This window comes from Hypanus sabinus, chromosome 3 (assembly GCF_030144855.1).
Source record: "Hypanus sabinus isolate sHypSab1 chromosome 3, sHypSab1.hap1, whole genome shotgun sequence".
NCBI classification, from domain to species: domain Eukaryota; kingdom Metazoa; phylum Chordata; class Chondrichthyes; order Myliobatiformes; family Dasyatidae; genus Hypanus; species Hypanus sabinus.
In genome coordinates, this window is record NC_082708.1 from 50349017 (window position 1) to 50370758 (window position 21742).

At 41.3% G+C, this 21742-nt stretch overlaps 1 protein-coding gene across 1 annotated transcript in view; it reads left to right on the forward strand.

Annotated features, from left to right (window-relative positions):
* The window catches only part of gucy1a2 (guanylate cyclase 1, soluble, alpha 2), a 162791-nt gene that overhangs the window by 14236 nt on the left and 126813 nt on the right, over positions 1 to 21742 (forward strand). Inside the window, exon 2 of the mRNA XM_059963306.1 lies at positions 20317 to 20378. Coding sequence (XP_059819289.1) covers positions 20317 to 20378 — 62 coding nt within the window. The remainder of the gene's footprint in view (positions 1 to 20316; positions 20379 to 21742) is intronic.

The following is a 21742-nucleotide window of genomic DNA, read 5'->3' on the forward strand; positions in this document are numbered from 1 at the left end:
TCCTGCTCATGGACTGTTTGCCCCACTCCCATCAGGGAGGAGGCAGTGTAACATCCACATCAAGACCACCAGAGTCAAAAACAATTACTTTCTCCAAACAGTAAGCTGATCAATATCTCCACCCAGCAGCCCATCCTTCCACACTCCCAACCATCACTACTTTATCAATTCTTGCCTGTTACCTTACATACAGACACTTCTGTGCCTTGTGTCACTTCTGGACATACAGTCAATCTATGCACATACAGTAGCTATCCTGTATATTGATATTTATTGTGTTTTTTATTATTATTATGTTCCTAATTGTGTTTTTTTTCACCCACAAAAGTATTAATTATGAAAACCACTGTGTGGTTCACATTAGATCAGCATAGTTAGCCAATTAAACTACAAAGAATGTAAGGTAACAACTTGTATTTTTGATGATGACACTACTATCGTAGATTGAGTCAGAGCTGGTGACCAGTTAGTATATAGGACTGTCATTGAAAATCTGGCTGAGTGGTGCCACAATAACAACATCTCACTCAATGTCAGCAAGGCCAAGAGCTGATTATTGACTTCAGCAGGAGGAAAGCAGAGGTCCATGAGCCAGTCCTCATCAGAGAATCAGCGGTGGAGTGTGGCAGCAACTTTAAATTCCTCAGTGTTATCATTTCAGAGGTATGGAAACATCGATGCACTTGAACGGGAACTGCTGCTATAAGTAGTGGATACGGCCCAATCCATCATGGGCAAAGTCCTCCCCAACACTGAGCACATCTACACAAAGCATTGTTGTGGGAAAACAGCATCCATCAACAGGAAACCCCAGCACCCAGGTCATGTTCTCTTCTTGCTGCTGCAATCAGGATTCACACCACCAGGTTCGAGAACAGTTATTACCCCTCAACCATCAGGCTCTTGGATTGAAGGGGATAACTTCACTCAACTTCACTTATCCCATGATTGAAATCTTCCCGCAACCTCTGGACTCAGTTTCAAGGACTCTTCATCCCATGTTCTTGATACTTATACATTATTATTTCTTTCTTTTTGTATTTGCACAGTTTGTTGTCTTTTGAACACTGATTGAACACCCAAGTTAATTCCATAATGGTTGTTATTCTATTTGGATTTATTGAGTATGCCCATAAAGCAAATCTCAAGGTTGTATATAGCCACATATACAGTATGAACTTTGATAATAGATTTACTTTGAACTTTTAGTGTTAGCAAAATGCTAGCAGGAAAGTTGTCTCTCATTTCTTTTAATTTTTATCAAACATTTAGAGATTTTTGTCCATTGGTTATCTCTCTTCTAGTAAATGTGAAACTAAACTGAGACTGGGGATGTATTTTGACACTGTTGAATTGTATCACACTTGGTATTAGGATCATATTTAATATCACTAGCGTATGTCATGAAATCTGTTAACTTTACAGCAGCAGTACAATGGAATACATGATAAATATAGAGAAATACTGTTACATTAAGTGTGTGTGTGTGTGTATATATATATATATATATATATGTCTATTAAATAGTTAAAGTAAGTAGTACGAAAAAACAGAAACAAAAAAGTAGTGAGATAGTGTTCATGGGTTCAATGTCCATTTAGAAATCAGTTGGGGAGGGGAAGAAGCTGCTCCTGAATTGCTGAGTGTGTTCTTTCAGGCTTCCGTACCTCCTTCCTGATGGTAGCAGTGTGAAGAGGTCATGTCTTAAGTGGTGGGTTTCCTTAATAATGATGGACGCCGCCTTCTGAAAGCACTGCTCCTTGAAGATGTCTTGGATACTATGGAGGCTGGTACCCATGGTAGAGCTGACTCATTTTACAAGTCTGCAACTTTTTTCGGTCCTGTTCAGTAGCACCCCCCCCCCCCCCATACCATACAGTGATGCAGCCAGTCAGAATGCTCTCCATGGTACATTTGTACAGGTTTTTGAGTGTTTTAGTGGACAAACTGAATCTCCTCAAACTCCTAATGAAATATAGCTGCTGTCTTGCCTTCTTTATAGCTGCATCAATATGTTGTGGCTAGGTTAGATTCTGGTATCAGACTTGCTACAGGATTCAGAGCAAGAAGGCCGCAGGTGAATGGCTAAGGATTTCTGGAGCGAAGGCAATGTTACTGCTTGGGGTAAAAGAGAGGCAAGACTGCGCAGGCGAGTGATGTCAGCCAGTAGAGTGGGAGAAATTTAAAAAGAAGACTGCCACATCCAGCCGGCAGCGGAGCGAGAGGGAGGCAGAGTGATAGGGCTTTGGCTCAACGGGCTTAGGCGGTAACGGGACGAGGTGAGATAGGTTTACCTGTGTTACTTGCAGAAGGGAAGTAGTATGTGTGTGAGGCCGGTTTTCTGTGCTTGGTGTCAGATGTGGGAGGTCCTGGAGTCTCCCAGCCTCCTGGACGGCCATATCTGCACCTGGTGTGTCGAGCTGCAGCTCCTAAGGGACCACGTTAGGGAACTGGAGATGCAGTTCAATGACCTTTGCCTGATCAGGGAGAGTGAAGAAGTGATAGAAAGGAGTTATAGGCAGGTGGTCACATTGGGGCCATGGGAGACAGATAAGTGGGTCACAGTCAGGAGGGGGAAGGGGAATAGTCAGGTACTAGAGAATACTCCTGTGGCTGTACCCCTTGACAATAAGTACTCCTGTTTGAGTACTGTTGGGGGGACAGCCTAACTGGGGAAAGCAACAGTAGCCATGCCTCTGGCACAGAGTCTGGCCCTGTGGCTCAGAAGTGTAGGGAAGGGAAGAGGAAGGAAGTAGTGATAGGGGACTCTATAGTCAGGGGGTCAGACAGGTGATTCTGTGGACTCAGGAAAGAAACTCAGATGGTAGTTTGCCTCCCAGGGGCCAGGGTCTGGGGTGTTTCAGATTGTGTCCAAGATATCCTGCAGTGGGAGGGAGAACAACCAGAGGTCATGGTACAAATTGATACCAATGACGTAAGTAGAAAAAGGGAAGAGGTCCTGAAAAAAGACTACAGGGAGTTAGGAAGGAAGTTGAGAAGCGGGACAACAAAGGTAGTAATCTCAGGATTACTGTCTGTGCCATGCGACTGTGAGTATAGGAATAGAATGAGGTGGAGGATAAATACGTGGCTGAGGGATTGGAGCAGAGGACAGGGATTCAGTTTTCTGGATCATTGGGACCTCTTTTGGGGCAGGTGTGACCTGTACAAAAAGGACAGGTTGCACTTGAATCCCAGGGAGACCAATATCCTGGCGGGGAGGTTTGCTGAGGCTACTGGGGAGAGTTTAAACTAGAATTGTTGGGGGGTTGGAACCGAACTGAAGAGACTGAGAAAGAGGCGGGTGGCTCACAAATAGAGAAAGCTTGTGGACAGCATGAGAGGGATGACAGGCGGGTGATAGAGAAAGGACACGCTCAGACCGATGGTTTGAGATGTGTCCTATTTTAATGCAAGGGGTATTGTGAACAAAGTGGATGAGCTTAGAGCGGGGATCAGTGCTTGGAGCTATGATGTGGTGGCCATTACAGAGACTTGGATGACTCGGGGACAGGAATGGTTACTTCAAGTGCCAGGTTTTAGATGTTTCAGAAAGGACAGGGAGGTAGGAGAAGAGGTGGGAGCATGGCAGTGTTGATCAGAGATACTGTCATGGCTGCAGAAAAGGTGGAGGTCATGGAGGGATGTCTACAGAGTCTCTGTGGGTGGAGGTTTGGAACAGAAAAGGGTCAATAACTTTACTGGGTGTTTTTTATAGGCCGCCCAATAGTAACAGGGATTTTGAGGAGCAGATAGGAAAACAGATCCTGGAAAGGTGTAATAATAACAGAGTTGTCATGATGGGACATTTTAATTTCCCAAGTATTGCTTGGCATCTCCCTAGAGCAAGGAGTTTAGATGGGATGGAGTTTGTTAGGTGTGTTCAGAAGGTTTTTTGACACAATATGTAGATAAACCTACAAGAGGAGAGACTGTACTTGATTTGGTATTGGGAAATGAACCTGGTCAGGTGTCAGATCTCTCAGTGTGAGAGCATTTGGGAGATAGTGATCATAATTCTATCTCCTTTACAATAGCATTGGAGAGAGATAGGAACAGTCAAGTTAGAAAAGTGTTTAATTGGAGTAAGGGGAATTATGAGGCTATCAGGCAGGAAATTGGAAGCTTAAATTTGGAGCATATGTTCTCAGGGAAAAGTACAGAAGAAATGTTGCAAATGTTCAGGGGATATTTGTATGGAGTTCTGCATAGGTATGTTCCAATGAGACAGGGAAGTTATGGTAGGGTACAGGAACCGTGGTGTACAAAGGCTGTAATATATCTATTCACGAAGAAAAGAAAAGCTTACAAAACGTTCAGAGAGCTAGGTAATGTTAGAGATCTATAAGATTATAAGGCTAACAGGAAGGAGCATAAGAATAAAATTAGGAGAGCCAGAGGGGGCCATGAGAAGGCCTTGGCAGGCAGGATTAAGGAAAACCCCTCGGGCATTCTAAAAGTATGTGAAGAGCAAGAGGATAAGACATGAAAGATTAGGGCCTATCAAGTGAGACAGTAGGAAAGTGTGTGTGGAACTGGAGGAAATAGCAGAGGTACTTAATGAACTCTTTACTTCAGCATTCACTATGGAAAAGGATCTTGGTGATTGTAGTGATGACTTTCAGCAGACTGAAAAGCTTGAGCATGTAGATATTAAGAAAGAGGATGTGTTGGAGCTTTTGGAAAGCATTAAGTTGGATAAGTCTCTGGGTCCAGATGAGGTGCACCCCAAGCTACTGTGGGAGGCAAGAGAGGAGATTGTTGAGCCTCTGGCGATGATCTTTGCATCATCAATGGGGACAGGAGAGGTTCTGGAGGATTGGAGGGTTGTGGATGTTGTTCCATTATTCAAGAAAGGGAATAGAGATAGCCCATGAAATTATAGACCAGAGTGGCTTACTTCAGTGGTTGGTAAGTTAATGGAGAAAATCCTGAGAGGCAGGATTTATGAACATTTGGAGAGGAATAATATGATTAGGAATAGTCAGCATGGCTTTGTCAAGGGCTGGTCATGTCTTACAATTTTTTGAGGATGTGACCAAACACATTGATGAAGGTAGAGCAGTGGATGTAGTGTATATGAATTTCAGCAATGCATTTGATAAGGTACCCCTTGCAAGCTTATTGAGAAAGTAAGGAGGCATGGGATCCAAGGGGACATTGCTTTGTGGATCCAGAACTGGCTTGCAAGAGTGGTTGTAGACGGGTCATTTTCTGCATGGAGGTCGGTCTCCAGTGGTGTGCCTCAGGGATCTGTTCTGGGACCCCTACTCCTTGTGATTTTTTATAAATGACCTGGATGAGGAAGTGTAGGGATGGGTTAATAAGTTTGCTGATGACACAAAGGTTGGAGATGTTGTGGATAGTGTGGAGGGCTGTCAGAGGTTACAGTGGGACATTGATAGGATGCAAAGCTGGGCTGAGAAGTGGTAGATGGAGTTCAACCCAGATGTGAAGTGGTTCATTTTGATAGGTCAAATATGATGGCAGAATATAGTATTAATGGTAAGACTCTTGGCAGTGTGGAGGATAAGAGGGATCTTGGGGTCTGAGTCCATAAGACGCTCAAAGCAGCTGCACAGGTTGACTCAGAACCTGTTGTTAAGAAGGCATACGGTGTATCGGCCCTCATGAATTGCAGAATTGAATTTAGGAGCCGAGAGGTAATGTTGCAGCTATATAGGACCCTGGTCAGACCCCATTTGGAGTACTTTGCTTAGTTCCGGGTCGCCTCACTACAGGAAGGATGTGGAAGCCATAGAAAGGGTGCAGAGGAGATTTACAAGGATGTTGCCTGGATTGGGGAGCATGCCTTATGAAAACAGGTTGAGTGAACTCGGCCTTTTCTCCTTGGAGCGACAGAGGAAGAGAGATGACCTGATAGAGGTGTATAAGATGATGAGAGGCATTGATCGTGTGGATAGTCAGAGGCTTTTTCCCAGGGCTGAAATGGTTGCCACAAGAGGATACAGGTTTAAGGTGCTGGGGAGTAGGTACAGAGATGTCAGGGGTAAGTTTTTTACTCAGAGAGTGGTGAGTGTGTGGAATGGGCTCTCGGCAATGAATGTTGAGGAGAATATGAAAGGGTCTTTTAAGAGACTTTTGGAGAGGTACATGGAGCTTAGAAGAATAGAGGGTTATGGGTAAGCGTAGTAATTTCTAAGGTAGGGACATATTCAGCACAACTTTGTGGGCTGAAGGGCCTGTATTGTGCTGCAGGTTTTCTATGTAATTCACTGCTTTTGTTCAATTTTTTCTCTTTCTCTTATTGTTAATTGCCCTGTTTATTGTCCTGATGACATCTACAACTTATCACCATGACTACGCTAGCCTTATCCTATCAGATATTCCTTTTGTCCTATGCACGCCACCTTCTTTTTCTGTGCAACTTAAAGATAATTTGCTTTCTGTCTTTCCCTGTTCTAATGATGGATTTTTCACCTGACATGCTAACTCTGTTTTTCTTTCTACAGCTGCTGGTTGACCTGCAGAGTGTTTCCAGAATGTTATGCCTTTATTTCAGATTTTTAGTATCTGCAGCTTTTTGATTTTCATTCGTAGATTTGAAGTGCAGTTATTACTACCAAGTTTGTAACAGGGCAGCTAAACAAATGTACCAGAAGCAACCACATTGCCACGTTTGGATGATTTACTTCAGTGATGTTGATTAAGTAATAAATGTTGCTCAGAAGGTATAGATCAGAGCTTTCTGGTTCTTTAGAATGATTCTCTGGATTGTTTTATGCCAACCTGATAGACTTTTCTATCTTGGTTTAATGTCACATTTAAGGGGGTGTCACCTCCAATGGTCCTTAGTTAAAAGTATACAGCACTTATTCAGCCCCATGCCTAAATAGTAATCAAGATTTTGTGCTTGAGTCTTTGGTGTGGTTCTTCATTGTTCTACCTTTCCATGCTGTAACATGAACTATGGCAGGAAAAATTTGTAAGAAAGCAGAGTACATTTTTGTCAAGCTAATAAAGTCCTCATGGATAATCCTCACAAAGCAATATCTGATTCTACAGAGGTTAATTGTCTGATAGTGTTAAACTTCCAGAGTCGTTTTTGAAGACTCTTTCATCAGTCTTTAACTGAACTTGAATTTCTGTCAGAAGCTGTAGGTGTATTGTGAAGGAGTTTGAATTATGTTAGAAAGCGCTACATTTTGTAGGCTTGTAGGAAGAGGTATAGTCATTATTTATTTTTAATCTAACTAAAATGTTATCTGAAAATGTATGTCATATACTGAAGCTGTTTACATATACTAATATTTCATCAAGAGAAGTCATTATGCATGAAGTAGCACAGAGTGTGGGAGTTTAAGTCTGCGTAGGAGTGCAGCTGACAATGGATGGATCATTTCAACCATATGTAGATCCTTTATATTGATATGGTTTGATTATAATTGTTAAGTGCCAACAAGAGCTCAAAGACTTGAGCACAATACTCAGGCAGACCCGATCGTGTCATGTGATCGGTTACTGCACTGTTGTAAATGCAGTGCAGGAGGTGAGGTTTTAAACTGTTAATTTGTCTTTCTTGAAGAATGGGGGCACTCGTGTCCTGGCCTTATTGAACTATCAGTCAGTGCTACAAAAATAATTGATCCAACTGTTTCTCAATGATTCTGACACCTTGTGGTGTTCAAATTGGCTGTGCAGATTATGTAGCAATGATTATTGCATTGCAGAAACAACTAAAGCACAAACAAGAGAAAATCTGCAGATGCTGGAAATCCAAAGCAACACACACAAAATGCAGGAGGAACTCAGCAGGCCAGGCAGCGCCAGTGGAAAAAAGTTGATTGGTGAAAGAGATATGGGGCTGGAGGAGGAATAATCTGATAGGAGAGGGTAGAAGACCATGGAAGAAAGGGAAGCAGGAGGTGCACAAGAGGGAGGTAATGGGCAGGTAAAGAGATCAGGTGAGTGGAGGGAACAGGAATAGGGAATGGAAAAGGAGAATACTTTTATCTTTTTCACTAATCCTCTTCCCAACTCTTTAGTTCAGCCCTTCCCTTCTCCCAGTTTTCACCTATGGCATACCACCTTGTCCTTCTTCTTCCCCTTCCCCACCTTCTTACTCTGACCTCATCTTTTCCCAGTCCTGATGACAGGCCTCAGCCCGAAATGTCGACTGTTTACTCTTTTCCATGGAGCTGCCTGGCCTGCTGAATTCCTCCACCACTTTGTGTGTGTGACTCTAAAGCACACTGGCATTGTTTGAGATCATGATGATTACTATTTTAATGCCAGTACCTTTTTGCTTACCTTATTTCTGTTTGTGGGAACCAGCTGTCTGCAAATTTCTTGCTGTGTTTCCCACATTTTGGAAGTGACTACTCTTTAGAAGTACTTTATTGTCTGTGAAACAAGTTGTCCTGAGTTGAAAAATGTATATTTTTTCCCTTATACTGGATGGATGGATGGATGGATGGATTGTGTGTGTGTGTGTGTGTGTGTGTGTGTGTGTGTGTGTGTGCTAATGATGATGGAGGGAATTGTTGACGTTTTGGGTTGAGACCCTGAATTAGGAATGAGAGTGGAGAAGGAAGATAACTTGAATAAAGAGAGAGTGTGTAAACGGGGGCTGGTGGATGATGAATAGACAACGGAGATGTGAATAATGATGGGCAAATCAAGAAATCGAGTTCAGTGGTTATCATAAATGTAAGTGGATAGTTTGTCTCCTGAGTTTTTCAAGATCTTTCTGACTGTGTCACATCATACAAACTATCCACTGACAATTACTGTAAATGCAATGACACCCACAGCTACCCAGGCTGCCTCTCTCCTTGTTTTCCTGTCTCCTGTAAGGACACCCCAACCCTTTAACCCCGTTTCTCCGTCTCTGCCACATCTGTTCTGAAGCTGAGGCCTACAATATCAGGACATCTGAAATGTCCTTTTTCACAAAATTCAACTTCCTTCTGCTTTTTGAGCCTCCCTCCAACAACAGAGAGGAGATTCCTCAAACTGTCACCTTTCACCATATTAATATCTGCATCTAGCACGTTAATAGTTGTAAAGAACTCATCTCATATTCCACCTGGGTAGTCTCCAACCCAATGGGATGAACATTAAATTTTCTATTATCTTGAAATCCTCCCCTTCCCACCCCTGGACTCACCCCTGATTCCTTTCCTGGTTTCATCTACCACCCACCGCTGAACATCGACAGCTCCTTGGTAGAGATTGTTAAGAGCACCAAATTTCTTGGTGTTCACCTGGCGGAGAATTTCACATGGTCCCTCAACACCAGCTCCATAGCAAAGAAAGCCCAGCAGCGTCTCTACTTTCTGCAAAGGCTGAGGAAAGTCCATCTCCCACCCCCCCATCCTCATCACATTCTACAGGGGTTGTATTGAGAGCATTCTGAGCAACTGAATCACTGCCTGGTACAGAAATTGCACTATCTCGGATTGCAAGACCCTGCAGCAGATAGTGAAGTCAGCTGAGAAGATCATCGGGGTCTCTCTTCCCGCCATTACAGACATTTACACTACACGCTACATCTGCAAAAGCAAACAGCATTATGAAGGACCCCGCTCACCCCTCATACAATCTCTTCTCCTTTCTGCCATCTGGGAAAAGGCACCGAAGCATTTGGGCTCTCACATCCAGATTATGTAACAGTTTCTTCCCTCAAGCTATCAGACTCCTCAATATCCAGAGCCTGGACTGACACCAACTGACTGCCCTCTACTGTGCCTATTGTCTTGTTTATTATTTATTGTAATGCCTGCACTGTATTGTGCACTTTATGCAGTCCTGGGTAGGTCTGTAGTCTAGTGTAGTTTATTTTGTCTGTGTTGTTTTTACGTAGTTCAGTGTAGTTTTTGTACTGTTTCATGTAACACCATGGTCCTGAAAAATGTTGTCTCATTTTTACTGTGTACTGTACCAGCAGTTATGGTTGAAATGATAATAAAAAGTGACTTGACTTGACTACTACCTACATATTTGACTCAGTGGACACCCTCCCCCTTTTTAATTCTATTTGCCTTTCCTCTCCCTTTTTAATGGTTGGTATTATCACCTTCCTTATGTATCAGGTTCTAGCACTGAGTCCTTGCTTATCACCTTCTGTCAGTTCTCCCCAATTTCACTCCTCCCCCACCCTAACTGGCTCCATTTCCCCCTTATTCCTCACCTGCTTCCATCCATCACCACCCTCGCTCCACTTCCGTACCCCCCCCCCCGCCCAGCTCCTTCTGTCCATCATCTCTCACTCTCTTTGGTCCACCTATCACCTGCCAGCCCCTGTCTGACCACATCTGCAGTCTCTTGTGTCACCATCTTATTTATAGTAGTGCCAGCAGAGATGCATAAGGTAATAATGTTAGAGAGGAAGGGATGAATGAGAGCATTGCCGACAGAGCTTCAGATATACTGAGTTGGTGTTGATGAATAGCCATTTGTCGGTCTCTGTGAACTTGCTTTCAAATGGAGCAGAGCATTTGTCTTGAAGAATTACTTTACTTCATAGGTGCAGCATTAGTTTAAGGGGTATAACTAAATCATCTGGTAGTTTTCTCTCTTGGTATGTTGATGAAGGAAATGCCAGTTTTTTATATTTATACTGATGGTAAAATAGAAGATGTTGAATTTTTCAGTATGCTTTCATTTTTTTCTCATTAAAAAATAATTACTTTTTGTGACATACCAATGAATGAAAATTTTTGCTGATACATTTTATTGCTCCCTGTTAATAATTTGGCATAAATTTGTTTCTATTAGAAAGAGATTTTAATGTTTCTCTTTTTTCTTGAAGCCCCACCATTTGCAATGGCAGTAGTTCTGTACCTTCCCCATTCAGCTGTTTGATCATAGGATGCACATAGTCATAATTAGTCATCTTCTCTTGTTGCTCGATATCCATGCACTCTCTTGTTCTATATGAAAACTAGGAGTTGTCTACTCCCTTTAGTTTCGTATTTGACAGGACTGTGTGACTACCAGCTTGGGAGAGGGAGCTCACAGCCTCCATTAATATGTTATATCGTCTGTTTTAGTGATGTTGGTTAAGCAATAAATGTTGGAAAGAAAATATTGATCAATGTTTTACTGATTAAAGCTTTACAGTTCTTTAAAATCATTCTGTGGAAGTTTTCATGCTAACCTAATTATGGTCTTACATTAGAATATTAATCTGTAAATATTTAGCACATTTGTTTTATTCTGACTGACAATCTTGAGCTATAAAAGTTTGCTTTAGCAGGCACATGAGCAAATCACCACTCCCAGTATGCCTATAGCTTGGTTTGAAACTTGTTGCAGCTCAACTATTCCTTTTTGTCGTGAATCCCTATTCAGAATAAAGTTGGTTGTAGTTGGTAGCACTAAACTACCAAAGCAAATATAAAGCCTCTTTGATTCCCTTTAGTGTGTAAAGCATTCATCTGCCTCAGCTTTGATTACACTGTCACTGAATATTCTCAGCCCACCAAGACTGAGGATTTCAAAGATCTATAACTCTCTGCTAAAAGACATTGCCCTCAGCTCAGTCCTACACAGCTGATCTTTTACTTTGATTTTATGCTGCTTAGGTCTGGACTGTCTCCATCGAAGGATCAGCCTATAGCCTGGCTTAAACATAATATCATTTCAGAGGCTTAGATAATGTCACAGCTTAATGAATGATGCTTGACTTATTGATTTACATAACCTTAGGCCTGAAATATACTACTTAATGGAAATACACAGAATATGTATTAAAAAATCCAAACACACATCAATGACAACACACAAAATCTGCTGGAGGAACTCAGCAGGTCAGGCAGCATCTACAAAAAGGAATAAACAGTCAGCATTTTGGGCCAAGACCCTTCCTCAGGATGTATCAATGACTTTTATTATCGTAATCTTTGGTGGGTTCCTCAACATCTCCTCATATGATAAGATGGACTCTTGATCTCGCAGTCTACCCCATCATGGCCCTGTACTTTATTGTCTGCCTGAACTGCACTTTGTCTGTAACTGTAACATATTATTCTACACACTGTTACTGCTTTCCTCAATGTACTGATGTGTTCAAATGATCTGTATGGAATGCATGCAAAATGAAGTTTTTAACTGTACCTTGGTACATGCTACAGTAATAAACCAGTTTGCAGATTTACCAATCTAAAATCAGAAATACTGCATATAATTTACAATGTTTTTTACACTGAAATCAAGTATAGGCTGTTAAAAGCAATGTGTTATTTTGAGGTGGTCTGTTCTCACATTTGAAATGTTTTCTAAAGTTTGCAGTGACTGGCATCAGCTTTCAAATTTTACTCGAAGCTCCATCTTTAAACATACAACTAAATTTAAAATTCCCATTAGTGTGACTAGGGCTTCTTCACTGCAGGTGTTGCAAGCTGTCAGGGATTGTTATTGTTTATGCATAAGGCAGTACTGCATTGGCAATTTGAAATGAAACCGTGACCAGTGGAAATTTTTAACGTAAAACATCACCTCCTTTTAGGAATGTACTCCAAACTAGATAATTAATGACTATATTTTATAGTTTTTCTTGGGTATTGATAGAGAATGATACTGAGGTGTATAATTTGACAATTGATCTATTGTTTTGACTAATAATTAGTTTATTATTTACTAATTTTTTGATATTTTCTATTTGAATTCACTTTACCTTCACTGTACTCTTATTCATTTATGATACTCTGACCAACCTTTTATATTTCTGATGGAGAAAAAAAAGCTTTAATTAAAAACATGGGAGTTGAATAATAGTGCTGAGTGTTACATGACAGTTAATGCTGAGGAACTTATCAGTAGCCGTGTGCTTTCAGTAATTATTTCCTGAGAGGAATGAATGAATTTGTGATGCTCTGAGGCAAGGCTCAGTCAACCACTCTCCCAGCAAGTGTTGCTCCTGATGATTCACTGAGTGTGGGTTCATTGGCTGAAAGTGAGGACGAGGGGAATGTGGGTGAGAAGAGAGAGGCTGAGAATTGAAGTGTAGGAAATAGAACAGACATACTTGAAGGTTCTGCTGACTATGGTAGAGGAGAAGACAGAGATATCACAGATCCTCCATTGGGAAAAAGTGTCTTGCGAGGTTGGAGATGAAACATTTCAACTCTTCCCTGAGAAGTGACTTAGATCCATTTCAATTTGCCTACAAGCACAACGGCTCCACAGCTGATGCCATTTCATTGACACTTCACTCAACCATAGAACGTCTGGACAACAAAGATGGATACGTCAGGATGCTCTTTATCCACAACAGCTTAGCATTCAATACTATCATGCCCTCAAAACTAATCAATAAGCTTCAAGATCTTAGCTCCAATAATGCCTTGTGCAATTAGATCCTCAATTTCTTCACTTGCAGACCCCAGTCAGTTCATATTGGCAATGACATCTCCTCAATCTCCACCAGCACAGGTGAATCACGAGGCTGTGTGCTATACTGGCTTTACACTTATGACTGTGTGGCTAAGCACAGCTCCAATGCCATACTTAAGTTTGCTGATGACACCATTGTCAAAGGTTGAAACAAAGGTCGTGAAGAATCAGCATACAAGGGGGAGATAGAAAATCTGTCTGCATGGTGCCATAACAACAACCTCTCACTCGATGTCAGCAAATCCAAGGAGGAGGAAAGCAGAGGTTCATGAGCTAGTCCTCATCATTGGATCAGAGGTGGAGATTGGTTGACAACTTAAATTCCTTGGTGTTATCATTTTGGAGAACCTGTCCTGGGCCCAGAATGTAAGAGCAATTACAAAGAAAGCACTACAGTGCCTCTACTTAGCAGTTTGTGAAGATCTGGCGTGTCATCTAAACTTTGGCAATTTCTATAAATGTGTGGTGGATGCATCTTGGTTTGGTTTGGAAACACCAATGACCCTGAATGTAAAATTCTACAAAAGGCAGTGAATATGGCCCAGTCTATCATGGGTAAAGTCTTCCCCACCACTGAACACATCTGCACAGAACACTGTCACAGGAAAGCAGCATCCATCATCAAGGACTCCCGTCACCCAGGTCATGCTCTTATTTTGCTGCTGCCATACAGGAGCCTGAGGACCCACATCACCAGGATGAGCAACGGTTGTTGCCTTTCAACCATCAGGCTTTTGAATCAAAGGGGATAACTTAACTCGTCCCATCATTAAATTGTTTCCACAACACAGGAAGTCACTTTCAAGGACTTTTCATCCAATGTTCTGGATATTTATTGCTTCTTTGTTAATTTTTTTTCTTGTGTATTTGCAGTTTTTTTGTCTTTTGTACATTGTTTGTCTGTCCAGTTGGGTGCAGTCTTTCTTTGATTCCGTTATTGTTCTTGGATTTACTGTGTATGCCTGCAAGAAAATGAATCTCAGGCTTGTATATGGTGACATGTACTGTATGTACTATGATAATAAATTTACTTTGAACTTTGAGCACAACATCTTGCTGAAGCAGAGTTTATGATAAAAGAATGACATTATAGAGGCACTGTTGTGATTGATATAAAAGAGCTGGAGGAACTGAGAGAATGTAAGAAGGATTGTAGGAGATGTAGCCAAGGAGATGTGGGTGTCTGAGGGCTTAAAATATGGGTGTTAAATATGCACAGTTGATTTGTATCTTCTCTTCAGAATGTTTCTAAGAGAGCACATTGACAACACAGTATTTTTATACAATGTTTCATGATAGCACCGGAGCATGGTAAATGGTATCACAGCCAAATACAGAGATAACACACCTTTTCTAGAAACATACTAAAATGTTGGCTGACTTTGTAGAGAACTAGGGGCATCATTTCAGTGAGGTTTCATATCCAGAAGATCGAAGGTATTTGTGCATGTTAAAAAAAAAATTCTTCAAGCACTTGAACTGAAAAATGATCAGGGTTGCATTGAGAAATGCAATCTAAATATATATAGGAAGTGAAGTAATTGGCAGCATGCGATTAGGTGAATGAGATAAATGAGAAACATGGAAACAGAATTTATATTGATTTTACATTTTTGAGTAATACACTATTATAATGAAACAATATTGTAAAATTATTTTTTTCAGGGCCAAGGATGCTTTCATCATTTCTTAGGTCATTAAAGTATCCTCTTGTATGTATAACCTAAGATTTAATTTGTATAACTACAAATTAAAGATTTCAGTGCCAAATTATGGGTTGGATCATGCTGGTGGTACTGGCCCACTGCTTGGCATCATTTCTCCATCTCTGCCGACTGCCACTCATTTGATTCAAATACTAATGGTCGATCTCATCGGCACTCCCCACCCTGGAGTCAGGCAGCAAGGTCTCATTGGCAAATAGGCTTATGTTATTAAGGGGCATGATTTGAAAGTCATGTCATTTAAAAACAATTTCACAACTAAAGAAACTAATAAAGTCATTAAACATTCAGAAATATTTTTTTAAAATAAAGTAATAGAGAAACCTCACTCCTTGCTCCCTACTCAGTGGGTTGATACTCGAATTGTAATGAATGGCATCTCTGATCCTATGTGAGGGGTAGTGCTGGGGAAATAAAAAGTAAAAGTTCTGAATGCAGTCATCAGGTCAGGCAGAAAGTTTGGTCAGAGAAAATCACAGGTTTCAATGAGATTTACAGGAAGATGTTGTTTCGTGCTTGGCATTGCTACCTGCACAAAGGTACATCTCCTGGTGATGGTGTAGTTGCAAGGACATCTTCCTGCCATCCCTTGCAACTTTCATTGGGGTGAGTCGGTCCCCCAATTTCTGTCCTTCCTCCTTACACAGCCAAAAGCTGCCCTTTTCTGCCTCTTCAACTAACTGTCTGGTGCCCCTCCTGAGCCTCGCTCCAGTCACTGCCCTATCACAGAGTAACCATGTTGTCAATGTGCTGATGAAGCTCCCGGCATCCTACCTCCACAGGGTAGACGACGGCCCTCCAGCCATCTTCCTTACACTCAGCTGCCAGCTCTGAGTACTTCAGCCTCTTCCACTCATGGTCAGCCTTAATTCCTTCCTCCTATGGGATGGCTAACTCACTGAGGAGGACTGTTTTGGCTGCTGTGGTGCTGTTTTCCATGAGGAACTGTAGCTGTCTGCCAAGATCAGTCCTCATGTTCCCCTCCTTGCCTGTGGAGAGGAGTCCTGAAGGAGTCTTGGGCACGTACATTCAGCACTCTTATCAGCCTCACCAAATGGGATGAGTCGTGGTCTCACTGGGTAAAGGCTGCATCCCACCTGCAGGTCTCGAGGATCTCTGCCAGCTTCTTTAGGACCTGGTCATGTCACCATCTGTAATGCCCTTGGGGCAATGCAGTCTTGCATCCTGCCAGGATGTGTTAAGGTTGGCATTGGTGGTATCACACTGAACCACCAGTGAAGATTTTGGGGGTGGGGGTGACCTAGGATGCCCTGATGAAGAAGCAGAGTCTGGCTTGCGGGACCTTCCACGGGTTAGACCAACTGACTGTCCTGTTGACGGTGCCTCCCATGTTGTCCAGCTTCCCTGGTGGCCTTGTGCCACTGCCTTCACCCTGTAGAGCTCCTGTTCTGTCCTTGTCACCTCCTCCACTACTTCCTCCACTTTTCTCTCTTCCTTTGAGGCCTTGGGCCAGAACCGTGCTGCCTTTCCCCAGCCAAGTCCTGCATGTCTAGCCTGGATTGCTGACAACCTCTTGGTGCTGCAGCCTGCTGATGGCCTGCTCTACTTTAGCTTGAGCTCTCTATTTACAGCTGGTATGGTTTAAGACCATAAGACATAGGAGCAGAATTAGGTGTTTGGCCCATCGAATCTACTCTGCTATTCAAACATGGCTGATAATCTTTCCCCTCTCCTATGATCATAATGTTTGGGGCATTGGCACACCTCACCAGCGGGTCAGTGAACTCCTTCAGCTCAATGACCAGTCGGGTTTTCCCCTCTTAGTGGCAGCTGCAACATGTTCTGCTTAAAGAACATACCCTGGAGATCCAAGGGAAATTTTCCTTGCTGGATCACTGTACTGGCCCCTGATGTACTGCTCTGGCTCCTCTTTGGTGGCTCCTAACTTCCCACTCTTTTTACCCTCCAACAGCTGTCGGGCATATTTACAGGGATTCTTGAAGCCCTCTGTCTCTGTCTCCTTTCTCCTTTCTCCTGTGCTTACAAATCCACTCTGCCCTTCGCATCCTTCTTCACTTTGTTCCATAACAGGACCATCTTCTCCTCCTATGTTGCTTTCTCCCAGTTCTTCCGCAGCTGGTGCCACCTCCGTACTGGCTGCTCTATGTCCTTCTCCCTTCTTCCCTTTCCTTTTAGAGCAGCAACTTGCTTGACGTCAACTTTGCCAACTCTGTCTCTACACGCTTCATAGAGGAAGTCTCCGAATGAGTTGGCTGCGTAGTGCGTGCTCTAGGATCGCACTGAGGTCCATGTCCAGCCTCTGCCACTCGGCCACTTGATCTTGTGCCTCCTTGCTGGCTTCTTCCTCTTAGCTTTTTGGCATGGCTCCCCAGATGGGGGGATGTCAAGTGTGTCTGTGTGGGGCCTTCTTCCCCTACCAACAAATCACCTCCAGTCCTTCAGCTGTGCGGTTCACTACCTGGCTTTGGGTCCTCTTGTCTGATCTGCCGCAGCAGTGCAAGGTCACTGTTGGCCTTTCTCACTGCACTTCATCCTCCCTTGACGGGTTTGTAGCTCCCCATGTGTCATCACGTTCTCCCATCCACACCCACACTTCCGAAGGACCTTTATCTCGTTGTCTATATTCATTCCAGCCCATCTTTCATCCTGCCTCTTGGAGGAGCTTCAAAAACCTTGAATCTTGTTAAGAAATCCCAGCAAGACTGTTGGAATCCATTTGGGCTCCTTCAAAACAGAAATCAGGCAAAACCTGTACCTGCTCTGCCTCCTTCAATGAGCTGGAAGAGAAATGGATGAAATCTTTCTTTGTATGGAATTTGGGTGAGCTTCCTAATACAATATTGAGTAGAAAACAATGAAATATGGCTTTGGCCAGCAGGTTGGAGTCTTCCTTGACTTCTATGGATGAAACAATCAGGCCACACTTCTGATGTTGTACCAATGTTGCAGGAGATTACAGATCTTGCAGGGAGAAGAGTTCTTTAAATCACTTGCTTCCAGGTGAAACAAAAGAGTTAACTGAAACATTCAATAATTTTCTCTCAAGGCCTGCAGCCTAAACATTCGAGTATCCCTCACCCTTTCTTTTATTAAAACCTGGTTGTTTTGTGAGTTAATAACTCTCACTTTCCAGACCAGTAATTTTGAAAATTACCCCTGATGTGATTTTTAGTTGCCACATTATCATTCATACCATTTGAGGGAGCTTAACACAGACAAAAAGCATTGGGTCAAATGAAAAGTTAAGATTTGAATTTTCTGATGGCCCAGAGGCCCTAAAATTGTGTATTATTGCTCTGCATAGCTTTGATGCAATCTATAAATGCAAAGTACCATCTTTCTTGGAGTTGTATGAAGGATAGTCTATGTCCAGATATTGCTGTTAGACTTATTTTGTAATATTGACAAGCATACCTATAACTCAATGTTGCAGCATTTCAAGAAAGCTGCTTACCACCACCTTTTCAAGGGCAATTAGCAATGGGCAATTAAATACTGCCTCAGTCTGTAAAGCCCACCTCCTTTGAATAAGTGACTGATAGGGCCTGTCTTTATTACAGCAACATCTCAGCCGTTGTGTGCTTCTAGACTGAGTTCCAATATCTTTTTTTTCTAATTGTCAAAGGCACTGCCTAACAAATGAAGATATGGGAATGTGTTGAAATCCAATTTTCTTCCAACAGGGATAGAAGATAAAAATTAATAGTGAAATAAAGATAGAAGATAGTCACCAGGTCAGGCAGCATCTGTGAAGACTCTGTTATTATTTGAAGCTGATGATCTTTGATCAGAACTAATCTTCTTGAGCAGCTATATTCACTGCAATGTTTTTTAGAATGTAAATTGAATTAAAATACATAAACAATTTTCTTTCTCCTCGGATGATTCTGAAAATAACTGCTAGTTAATTTTGAAATTCTACAATTTTTCCCTCTATAGTTTCCTGGTGGGAAATCACTCTTACATATTACTTATATTTTTCTCACAATGTAATTTTAATTTTTTTCCTAGGATAACATTAAGGGAATGGACTTTTAAAGTGCTGTGAATTTTATTACTTGCCTAGAACTATGAATGGCAGCAAGACTATTTCAACCATATCTGCTGTTTACTGATTGTGTAACATCATTCAAAGTGCAACTCATCTGACTAGTTCTGATGACGTCCTTTACCTGTACAAATTGCTGAATGATTGCTACCATTCTACACCAGCTTACTTTATGCTAGCAGTTAAATTATAAGAGTACGTATTCTGAAGAAAGAGTTTTAATAAAACATTTTTAATTCAAGTTAACTTAAAGATGTTGTGCTGGTGTTCTCTGAACGAGACTGATGTCATTTCCTTTTACTGGCCTTTTGGAAGAGGATTGGATTTCAATACATTTCAACATAATTTTCATTCCTTTTCTATTAGATAGTCTCCTCAATTGTCAATACAATTTACTGGAGAAAGTTATTGCTACCATTCGAGTTTGCAAGGAGATATTGAACACGTAGTCCTGTAATACTACTAAATAGCTCGAACTCAGAAAGGTAACAATTGACCTGGCTTCAATCTCTTTACAGAAACTGCTAAATAGCTGTTTTAAAAATTTAAGATTCAAGGCATTTACGTTTCTGTCGCTTTTCTTTCACTTTAATTATTAATTTCTCTTTCCATGTCTTCCTCTCTGTATTTAATTCAGTGTATTTCCTGCTCTATTTCATTTCCATTTGTAAAACCTTCCATTTCTTTGGTTGAGGAGTTATACTGATGTTCCCATCATTCATTAATGTCCCAGATGCACCCAACGTTGATAGCTTGCACCTCCAGCAATCTGCAGCACAAACACATATTGAGCTGAAGAATAGAGAAAAATCCTAAGCAGTAGGATCTCCCATGAGATGACCCACTGAAATGAATTTAAGGCCAATAGAATCTCTAGCTATTCTGTCTAGACAAGAGGTATGAATTTGCCATGGTGAATAGCTCTTTCTGCACATAACTGAAAGCAATAGTCGCAGAATAGTTCTGGGAACGACTGTCCCAGAATAATAAAGGATCTGTTGTCGAATTATACTGCTTCCTTTGATTGTCAGTGCATTTCATTACAGCTGTTGATAATATTATATTTTTGATTATGTTTTTCTCTGTTTAAATAGTAATAAATAATTTAATGTTTAAATAATTCAGATTGTGGTATTTTTCTTAGTTACATTGTATAAAAATAGCTATTTGATACCAATTACTTTTATCATCTTGTTAATGCAGCCACAGACGTTACAGTGGGCTCTACAGAGAACTCTGCATTATTTTGAGTGCCAAGAAACCAGGTAAGAGTGAACACATGACACTACCAATGTAGCTTATTGGGTTTACAATAAAATCAAGTGCACACTGTATGTATTCCTGCAGGTATAGCAGTTGAACTCGGCACACTCACATTCCATTGTACTGAATTAGTTGTCATAAAATACGTTCAGAAGTACTCCGAACAAGTATGTCAGGAGTTATTAGGAAGTGTGACGGAGAGAGTGAATTAGCATATTGGATGTAACAATAGACTATAAATGTGCCAACAATGAGTCGGTTTCCACAAAGGAGGCTAGGTAGAACCTGATAACTATAAGCGATGTTAATTGTTATTTTGTTAAATCTTGTGTAAAGTAGGCTTTGACTAACATTGGCAAACTTCAGGATTATCTGTAAACTTGTAAAGAAACAAAAACTCCCAATGGATTCTGAATAGAAAAAAATACCTTTTGCTAAAAACTGGGCATTGCAGATATCTTTGCAATATAGCGAATTTCCACAACTTCAACAAACATTTGACAGCTCAATTCAATTTGGCAGATATTTAGAGTGAATACAAGAAGAAGAAAGGGATGAGACGTTGAAGAGTGGATGAAAGTGGTTATTCATTAAAGGAGTTATTTCAAAGTGTCTGGAACAGTAAACTGCTGCACTGAAGGCCCAAAGTTTAAAGCATTAGGTTTCCCATTTGTGTCTTAACAGACATAGAAATTTAATGTAGATTAGTTAAGTTTGCAGTTAACTTCATGTGAAAGGATTGTAATGCTTGTCACTAAATTAAACTTTATACTAAATTATACTTTTCTCTCCTTTCCTATTCCTTGGGTACTTCTCCTTTGAGCATCTTATTCTGTTCTGCCTCAATGCTCCTTTAAGACCCTTATTAACCACTGCCCATCCCCACCAATGAATCAAGTTAAGCGTCTCACTGAAATTACCCCCTTTTATTCCGACATTATTTGCACAAAGTGATTCATTTTAGATCTCAGCTCTCTATGTCATATTTTCTCATTCTATTACCTTTTTTATTGAGCTATTATTGTGGAAAATTTTATTCAATTCCTCCCAGATTCTTTTAACAATTCACTTAAAAATCTATACTCCTGAGTCATCAACTTCTCTACAAAGGCCAATCCTATTTGTTCATTTTATTAAGGTTTCTCGATTTCTCATAAATTTCTTCTGAATCCTCTGTTTAAAAAAAAATCCTTCTTTGGTTAGTTTCTTCTCATAGCTATAATCCTTCAGTCCTGTCTGCAGCCCTCTTGATTCCCCTGTACCCTTTCAACTGCTAAAACATCTCTGCCGTGGTGACTAAAACTATGCACAACATTCTAGCTGCAACCCATCTGCTATGTTGTACAGCTTTAGTACGTCCCCCTCT